General features: G+C 46.3%; 1 protein-coding gene across 2 annotated transcripts in view; it reads left to right on the top strand.

Annotated features, from left to right (window-relative positions):
- The first annotated feature begins 2,443 nt into the window (after nt 1-2,443).
- ABCC4 (ATP binding cassette subfamily C member 4 (PEL blood group)) overlaps nt 2,444-9,733 on the top strand; it is a 192,512-nt gene continuing 185,222 nt past the window's right edge. For both annotated transcript variants that reach the window (XM_084844745.1, XM_084844744.1), the window contains exon 1: nt 2,444-2,792. In XM_084844745.1, coding sequence (XP_084700871.1) covers nt 2,716-2,792 — 77 coding nt within the window. In that variant the 5' untranslated portion in view covers nt 2,444-2,715. The remainder of the gene's footprint in view (nt 2,793-9,733) is intronic.

Raw genomic sequence — 9,733 nt, 5'->3', positions numbered from 1 at the left:
GCACGTGTATTTATTTATTTAATACATTTCTGTACCACCCCATAGCCAAAGCTCTCTGGGTGGTTTACAAAAGTTAAAACATTAAAATACAATATACAAAGTTTAAAAGCCATTTACATAAAAGCATACAGACTATATATACAAACAACATATAACTAAAAACAACTCTGAACTAAAAACAACTTAACAAAAAATAAAAATCCAAGAATAAACCAACACAACTTAAAACAACACAGCTTAAAAACAGTATACAAAAGTCATCAAAAGGAACAAGAGTTCCAAAAAGGGAAGGCCTGCTGGAAGAACTGAGTCTTTAATGCCTGCTTAAAAACCTTCAAAGAGGTCAGCAGGTGCATTTCAAACAGCAGGTTATTCCACAACTGAGGGGCGGCAAAGAAGGTCCTCTTGTGTGTGGCTGCCAATGTCACATTAGGCAGCTGCAGCAGATAGCCCTCAGAGGACCTTAAGTGGCAGACTGGGACATAGGGGAGAAGGCACTCCCTATGGTACCTTGGACTTATTTATTTTATGTTATTTATTTATTTAATTTCTATACCACCCAATAGCCGAAGACTTAGACCATGTAGGGCTTTAAAGATAAGAACCAGTTTTGCTACAACATCCTGAAGTGGACTGATCATAGCACTGATTTTTGTTGTTGCTATAAAACTTAGCAGCCTGGTGTTTGCAGTCCTTTGCACATGCCCTGTGACCTTGTTACAAGAACCCTGAGGCTGCAGTCCTTACTGACACTTTGCCTGTTTTCTCAGAAGAAAGCCCTAAACAGCCTTAAATGGACTCTAGTTTGCCAAAGCTAATGCCATAATATATTAGTCTTTTAAGATGCCACAAGACTGTTATTTTTGCTGCAACATACGAAGGGTGCAATCCTATACTTTTTTAGACAGAAAAAAGTCCTATAACTCCCAGATTCCCCAGCCAGCATGCTGGGAGCTGTAGGACTTTTTTCTATCTAAACATGCATAGGATTGGATTGCACCCTAATAGTCCTAGGCTATCCCTCTGGAGAGTCTTGTGGCACTTTAAAGACTACCAAAGCTAGGGCGCAGTCCTATGCATGTTTAGACAGGAAGAAGTCCTACAACTCCTAGGAACTGTAGGACTCCTTCTGTCTCAATATGCAAACCTTTGCACCCTTATTCTGACATAAGCTTTTGTGAACCACAGTCCGTTTCATCAGATGCGTGGAGTAGTATGGAGAGTGAGGTTTATATTGTTGTTGTTGTTCAGTTGTTGTGTCCGACTCTTCGTGACCCCATGGACCATAGCACGCCAGGCCTTCCTGTCCTCCGCTTTCTCCCGGAGTGTGCTCAAGTTTATATTCATTGCATTGTTAATGCTATCTCTCCATCTCATCCTCTGCTGTCCCCTTCTCCTTTTGCCTTCAATCTTTCCCAGCATCAGGGTCTTTTCCAGTGACTTTTCTCTTCGCATTAGGTGGTCAAAATATTTGAGCTTCAGCTTTAGTATTTGTCCTTCCAATGAGCAGTCAGGGTTGATTTCATTAGGATGGACTGATTTGACCTCCTTGCAGTCCAGGGGACTCGTAAGAGTCTTCTCCAGCACCACGGTTCGAAAGCATCAGTTCTTCGGCGCTCAGCCTTTCTTATAGCCCAGCTCTCACAGCCATACGTTACTACTGGGAAAACCATAGCTTTGATTAGACGGACCTTTGTCGGCAAGGTGATGTCTCTGCTTCTTACTATGCTGTCTAGGTTTGCCATAGCTTTCCTCCCAAGGAGCAAGCGTCTTTTAATTTCATGGCTCCAGTCACCATCTGCGGTGATCTCGGAGCCCAAGAAAATAAAATCTGTCACTGCTTCCATTTCTTCCCCTTCCATATGCCAGGAAGTGATGGGGCCAGATGCCATGATCTTCGTTTTGTTAATGTTGAGTTTCAAACTAGGTTTTGCACTCTCCACTTTCACCCTCAGCAAGAGGCTCTTTAGATCCTCTTCGCTTTCTGCCATTAGGGTGGTATCGTCTGCGTATCTGAGGTTGTTGATAATTCTCCCGGCAATCCTAATTCCGACCTGTGATTCATCCAACCCGGCGTTTCTCATGATGTACTCTGCATATAAGTTGTGAGGTTTATATACAGGACGTCTAACCTCGTTATGAAGTCTTTAGAAGACGCCCAGGGCGCCTTTTTAAAACGTTTGGCTGAAGAGCGGGGTACGAATGCCATAACTAAGTCATATGTTGGGGGCGGGTGGGGGGTGGACAGTGAGACATTTCCTCTGGCAAGGGTCATTAAAGCCCAGTGGACTCGGCGCGGCAGTCACTCGTGTGTGTAAACTTACATCGGGTGGCGCCCCGGGTGGCTCTTCTTCCCGGAGCCCCAGAGCGGCACCAGGGGACAGGCCTGGGGGCGCTAGACGCTTGCGCGCGCCGAGCTTTCCCTCCCGCCCGGCCCGGCGGCGCCACTGAAGGGCCGAGCGCGCCGCTGTAGCCCCCTCGAGGCAACCGCAGCCGCTGCAGCGCGAAGCGGTGTCAGGTTTCCCGGAAGCGCCGCCTGCCCTGTCCTGTAGCAGGAGCCCCTTTCCCGGCGTGGCTTATACAACGCGGTGCCGGCTGGTGGTGGTCTTTGCCGAGCGTGCTGCTTGCACAACCGCCATCTGTTGCCGCCCCCCCCCCCCCGGTCTTCCCGGCCCTCCCGGCCCGGCTTCAGCAGTGCTGGGAAGACGGCGGTCGATGGAGGCGCTTCCCGTCAGGGACGATAAACACAACCCGCTGCGCGATGCCACCTTCTGCTCTCGGCTCTTCTTTTGGTGAGTGGCCAAGGCGACCTCCCCCTTCCCCGCTACAATGGTTTCCTGCCGGATCAGCCGCTTTTTTGTTTCGTTTGCCAGCTGTGTTCGCCTGGGTGGCCTCGGGCACCGGCTTCTTTGAGCAAATGAATGAGTGCTCCTCGAGTTGGCCTGTGGCGCGGTCTGGAAATGAGCAGGGTTTAATCTAGGTCCCGCTTCACTACCTCCGGAGCCTGTTTTTCTATTTTATTTTCGTGATCTTCCGTTCAGCTCTTAAATATACTACTCAAAACGAGCGCTTGTGAGCATGTGTAGAGCGCGATTCTTTTACTCCGTTAATCGAGCGCCCCCGCAGTTAGGGTTAGAGGCGTTTCTGAGCATCTGTAGAATGCAAATCCGTCTGTCATGAGGATGTGAACAACTGGGATTAGGGGACTGGGAATGAGGATGTGAACAACTGGGATTAGGGGACTGGGAAGATTTGAGGTCTGGTGCCTAACATGAATCGCTGGTCTGGAACAGGAGGGGAGAGTTCCTCCTGGCTTAATCAGGGGACTACTGACGAATCGCTTTGTGTGATTCACCCCATACCCGATGAACACTGTGTTTACTCCGGAAGAGCTTGTATTTCTGGAGTAAATGGTTTTGATGTCCTTAGAGGAAGCATATATTAAGTAATGATGATGGTTCTCCATTGCCCTTGAAAGTATGCAGAACTGTTCTATAGGATTTGTCAGGCACCGTTGTACACCAAAAAGTGACATGGAAATGACTCGTAAGTAGTTCTCTCAAATAATTTATCTTCCCAAACTCCTACATTAAGTAGGAGCCAGCCATTCTCACAACCCATGAAAAAAATGTGCTGCAGGGTTCAGATGTCATGCTAAGCCACCCTGAGAACAAGCCACTCTAAGCAACCCTACTACAAGCCATGGGTTCTCATGGTGGCTTGTTTGCGCAAAATTACCCACAACTGGAAAACCACTCCAGCTTTGGACGTCATGCTAAGCTGCTCTGTGACTACCCATGAGATCAACCCACCATGGTTGGCATAGTGTAATGTGTGAATCCAGTCAGTGAGGAAGAGGGTGTACATAGAAATTTTTCAATTAGCCCTTAAGGGTGCAATTCTAGGCATGTTTAGACAGAAAAAAGTCCTACAATTCCCCAGCCAGCATGCGTCAGCCAGCCATTTGGAGGGTGCAATCCTATTGGGATATGTGGATGCCTCTAAACTCAGAGGCAACTACCTATCCAATGCAGGGCAGGAGAAGTGCGCTTCAGCTGCCCTGTATTTACGGCTAGGCAGCTGATTTCGGCTGTCTAGCTGTAGGACCTTGGAGTGTGGGAAGCGGCAGCCGGATGACACGTAGGATGTGTTGTACCGGCATTTCTGACTTCCGTGCCATGACACGCCCCCAGGAATGCCCCGTTTTTGCCCCTCGGTGCTCCTCTTCCAAACACGGAGCGTGGGGCTGTTTTGTGCTGCCTACGAAGCACAACGGGAGGGGGTGGAAGTTGGTTCTCAGGGAACCGACCTATCCTATGGCTGTCTAGCCACTGACTAGTGGCAATAGGATTGCACCCTAAGTCCCATTCATTTCAGAGTCTACTCTAAGTAGGGCTTATGTTGGATTGCACCCTTTGACACTCCACAACTTGGTCAAAATGTTAATAACAGCCAGACTTGAGTAAAAGTTATCAAGCCTATTTTGTCTGGTTTGAGTGTTAATCCACAATCATGGCCAGTGTGACTCCTCATCTGCTCTTCCCTTGAGAGATTTGCCTCTCTTACAACCCAGTTCTATGCATGTCTACTCAGGATTAAGTCCTACTGAGTTACTTTATACCAGCTAAGTGTGCATTGGATTGCAGCACTGAACATGCATAATAGGTTTGGGCTGCAAGTTTGACTGTCTCAAAGAAAATGGGTAAGTTTATGTTGTAGTACTCTCAGGGTGGATTTATTTAGAATGACAGTGATGTAAACCAAGAAAAAAAAAAGTCTGATTTAACTCATTTGATTTAAATCACATTTCCCCTTTTGTAATGCATGCATTTCCTGGACAGGACGTATGTGCTAACTAGTTGTATCAATTGAAGCATGTTAGTTTGCAATGAAATAAAGCCCTTATGCTTCCTAAAAGCAGAATCACAAACTGTAGCCGTTTAGCCCACTTGCCTTAACCATTACACAATTAGATCTGTTTAGAAATACAGGAGGTAGTCATGCATTTGTGTTTGGCTCTCTGTATAGTAAGCAAGATCACTTAATTGAAGTCAAGATCCAGAAACCTGTATGGAGTTAGGTATACTGGAATGCGCACCGTAGGTTAAAGTGCCCAGACATTTCCAGAAGCAAGGCTGGTAACTACTGAACAAAAGCAGTTCTGTTAGATGGAAAGTAAATGTTTATGAAATTTTGGTTGATGGAGTCATAAATATTCATCACTTGTATTTATTATTGCAAGATGATGTATTCTATCACTTATCATGCTTGACCTCAGGTCAAATTTTTTCCTTGTGTTTTTTTCTTTCATGTATATAAGCGGGATTTAATCAGTGTGTTCGATAGTGGATCAGGAATTTTAAGAGTGAAGTGTAGGTTTAACATGCATAATGGAATTGCATTCAGATTTCATTTCAAACTAGGGTAAAAAAAAGAATTTAAATCTGATTTGTTACCCACTCATTTTGTATATATATTTTGAAGTTACTTTTATCCATTTTAGGTAGTCCTCCGTTTCCCTGACTGTAGAATCTTCAGGGCACTTCTACAGGTAACCACCATTACATGTGGAGAGGAGATGCATCTTTGAAAACTTTTGGTATGCATGTGGCAGGATTAGCTGAAGTTCCTGAGCACATATTTATTGCATGTTTCTTCTCCGTATGTTAATGTGGACACACACGGTGGAGAAACGATTTCATATTCTCCCATAACTACTTGGTGCTCTCTTCTTTTGGATCCTGTCATGGTGCTGAGCTTTATTCTCGAACTATGGATTTGGAAGTCCCGGTTCAAATGCTGTCTCTGCTGTGAACTCACTAGGCAGCCTTAGAGTTTAAGGCTTAGACAAATCTCTTTCTCTTTTTTAGCCTCAGTCCCCCCCCCCCCTTCAATATCATGGGTTTAATCAGGGCGGCCCTAGACTAGCTGCCCTAGGTGAACCACGCAATCAGCACCCCCGCCCCTAAACCCCAAGGGCAGATCTAGGCCAAGGTTTTTGATAAACTGGGAAACATTTTGCCCCTATTTTCCATTTAACGAAGAGGCAACCCCACCATCTTCAGAAGCAGAAATATCATTTATAATAAAATGTGCCCCAAATGGTATGGTTTGTTTTTTTTATACTAAGCACTGTATCAGCACAGAGGGTCTGATAAAACATCAAAGGAGACAAGCGCAGTGGAAGAAGGGTCCCAGTTGTATCCTTGGGGCGACTTGGCTAACAAGGCGCCACCAGGCGTAGGCTCAGCCCTCTGAGGGCAAAGGAAGCGGCTGCTCGTGGGTGGGTGGCGTTCTCACCCCTTGTCTCCAACTGGAGACAAGGAGTCTCCAACCCTCCCTAGTCCAACCATCCCCAGTCAGTGTATTGCTCACCTCTGCAGCATATCCCCTCTGTACTCACATGGGAATTGAAATAATGACTTCTTTGTTATTTGCTTTGTATTTTTTTAATTTGCATTTCCCCCCCTTGAATTTGGCCCCCCGCTTAACTTGGCACCCTAGGGGGCTGCCTAGTTCACCTCTATGGATGGGCCATCCCTGGTTTTAATAGCATAAACCTACCTTAAAGAATATCTGTATAAAGATTACAAGGTAATGTATGTGAACCTCTTTGTAAACTTGAAAGTGCTGCGAATATGTCAGCTATCATTGGCCACATTCATAGGTTATAATAACCCTGAATTCAGTGCTGGTTATGCTGCTCAACTGCTCCTGCTATAAGTGGGAGCAACTGAAACCCTGGACCTTCTATCCATGGTTTGTTTATTATGATGTGTGGATGGGAACTGTGGCTTCTTTCTCCTTGGATGAGCCAGAGTCCTATGCCTTTGTTTGTCCTGGGCTTAGGACTCTGGCTTGTCTGGGGACAGACAGTCTAGATTTCCCAGTTCGCATGTCATGCTAAACCACAGATGGAAGGCCCACAGTTTGTTTAGGCCGCTCCTCCTGTTTGCAGGGTGAACCCGGTAGGAGCGTCCAAGCAGTGTGCACGAGCACACTGGCTCATTCACGGTAAGCCAGTACGCCTTTAGTATTCTGGCTCGTTGTGACACTCAGACATGACCCTTACATCTTATACTACGGGATGATCTCCCACAGTTTTTTGGATTGCTAATTTTGTGAACCGCCCAGAGAGCTTCGGCTATTGGGCGGTATAGAAATGAAATAAATAAATAAAAAAAATAAAATAAATTGCTAATGACCCCCATGGGGCTACTTTGAAGATCGGGGGAGTGGTGCTCTGGGAGAGGGTGCGTAACACTTTCCTCCGTTGCCCTTTCCCCAAGGTAAGTAATCTCTCCAAATCTGTAGTAAAAAGACAGGTACAAATGCTGTTCCTGTCCCCTCTCTGTCTCGCAGGTGCCGACTGCAGCTTTGTGTGTGTGGCTGTTAGTTATGATGACTATATACTACCTCCAGGATCAGAGGCAGTGAGCTTCTGAATACCAGTTGTTGGAGAACAACAGTTTGAGAGGGCTCTTGTTGCCCTCGTGTCTGGCTTGTGGGCTTCCCAAAGGCAGCTGATTGTCCACTGTGGAAATAGGATGCTCGACTAAATAGGTCTTTGGTCCAACAGGACACTTCTTATTTGTTTGTGAGAATTACATTGTGGAAAGGCCATAGGAGGAAAGGGTTAAGCACCTTCTTTTTGGAGAGCTCCCAAGCTTTGATTTTCTAAGGTGTCCGATGGGGCTGCTAATAACAAATGCAGAAATTATTCGAGATTATAACTGCAGATCTCCCACGTTAAGTCTGATTTGGCCCATATGAGGGATGGGTGCTGTACAGCTAATTGAAAGGCCCACTGACCTTGCCTAGAAGTCATATAATTTTTATAAGCGGAATAGAAAGATGGCAGTAGTTCTGACTTCAACTGAGAACCTTTACTCTCTCCCACGGCTTCACCAAGAAATAAAGGAGAGCTGTACTTGCTGCTCCCAATTATCCAGGTGCACACAAATATACACATGCTGTTTATTTAAATGCAGCATGTGTATATTGGTGTCTGTTCTGACAGATGTGTCATCGGGGCTAGATTATGCAGTAGTATTTCAGGGTACAAGGAGCTGATGATGTATTAAGGGGCTAAGAGAAGATCACAGGGTGCTTTAGGTCATAAGTCATTGCAAATCTCACATCTCCTCTATTGAATTACACCTGAAGGCTGATTATAGAGCTGCTCCAGATGGCTCCAGTAAGTGCATCCTTCTCACTTCTGCTCCTACCTGTCTTACATTTTTAGATGTGTGGTTGCCCTAGTGTTTCTTCTTCAGTCTGATACACACTTCTGGAAATGGATGCAGGGGTCAGGTGCCTGACTGATGACCTACTCTGGGTGAAAGACAGGGGGAGTGCTACCCTGCTGATCTTCCTGGATCTCTCAGCGGCTTTTGACACCATTGATCATGGTGTCTTACTGGATCAGCTGTGCGGGATGGGAGTTGGGGGCACTGTGCTATAGTGGTTCCACTCCTATCTGCAGGGCCGATCCCAGAGAGTGGTATTGGGGGATTCCTGTTCTACCCTATGGCTGTTAAGCTGTGGGGTGCCACAGGGTTCTATTCTGTCCCCCATGCTGTTCATCATCTATATGACGCCGTTGGGAGAGGTCATTAGGAGTTTTGGGTGGGGTGTCACCAGTACGCTGATGATACTCAGCTCTCTTTCTCCTTGTTGTCGGAGTTGGCTGAGGCGGTGAGGGTGCTGGACCAGTACCTGGAGGCTATAATGGGCTGGATGAGGGCCAATAAACTGAAGCTAAATCCTGACAAGACGGAAGCTCTGTGGATTGGTGGTTCATGAGTCCGGGAATTGGGTAAGCGACTTGTCCTGGGTGGGGTTGCACTCCCCCTGAAGGAGCAGATGCATAGCTTGGGAGTACTCCTAAATTCATCCCTGTCACTGGAGCCCCAGGTGGATTCCGTGGCCTGGAGTACTTGGGGCCAGTTTCGGCTGATCCACCAGCTACGGCCTTTCCTGGACAGGGATGACCCAGCCACAGTAGTACACGTGCTGGTAACTTCCCGATTAGACTGTTGCAATGCAGTGTATGTGGGGCTGCCCTTGAAGATGCCTTGGAAGTTGCAGCTAGTGCAAAATGCAGCAGCTAGACTGCTGACCGGAACACCTCAAAGAAACCATATAACACCAGTTTTAAAGGAATTGCACTGGCTGCCAATACGCTTCCGGTCAGAATTCAAGGTTTTCGTGATGACATTTAAAGCCCTAAGTGGCTTGGGACCTTGATACTTGAGGGAGCAGCTCTCCCTATATATGCCTGCTCGAGAACTGAGGTCTGTTGGAGGGGCCCTCCTCTGCGTCCCACCAGTATGAGACATACACTGTGGTGGGACGTGGGAGAGGGTCTTCTCTGCTGTGGCGCCCCGGTTGTGGAACGCCCTCCCCTTGGAGGCCCGATTGGCGCAGACATTGGTCTTGTTTTGGTGCTGAGTAAAAGCATGGCTTTTTACCAAAGGCTTTGAGGGCTAAATGCATTCCCTAGCACGTTGTTTTAACTGTTTTATTGTTTTAGGTTTTAACTGGTATTAGCTTGTTTAATAGTTTGATATGTTTGTAGGTGTTTAAATTATGTATTGTTTTATACTGTTTCAATTTATTTTATCTGTACCCCACCCTGAGATCTTAATGATATAGGGAGGGATAGAAATGTTTTAATAAATAAATAAATAAATAAATAAAATAAATACAGTGAGAGAGCACAAAACACGCC

The sequence above is a fragment of the Heloderma suspectum genome, chromosome 3 (assembly GCF_057233095.1).
Source record: "Heloderma suspectum isolate Gila_16-S chromosome 3, 16-S_ref, whole genome shotgun sequence".
Taxonomy (NCBI): Eukaryota; Metazoa; Chordata; class Lepidosauria; order Squamata; family Helodermatidae; genus Heloderma; species Heloderma suspectum.
This window is presented reverse-complemented; position numbering and strand designations above follow the sequence as displayed.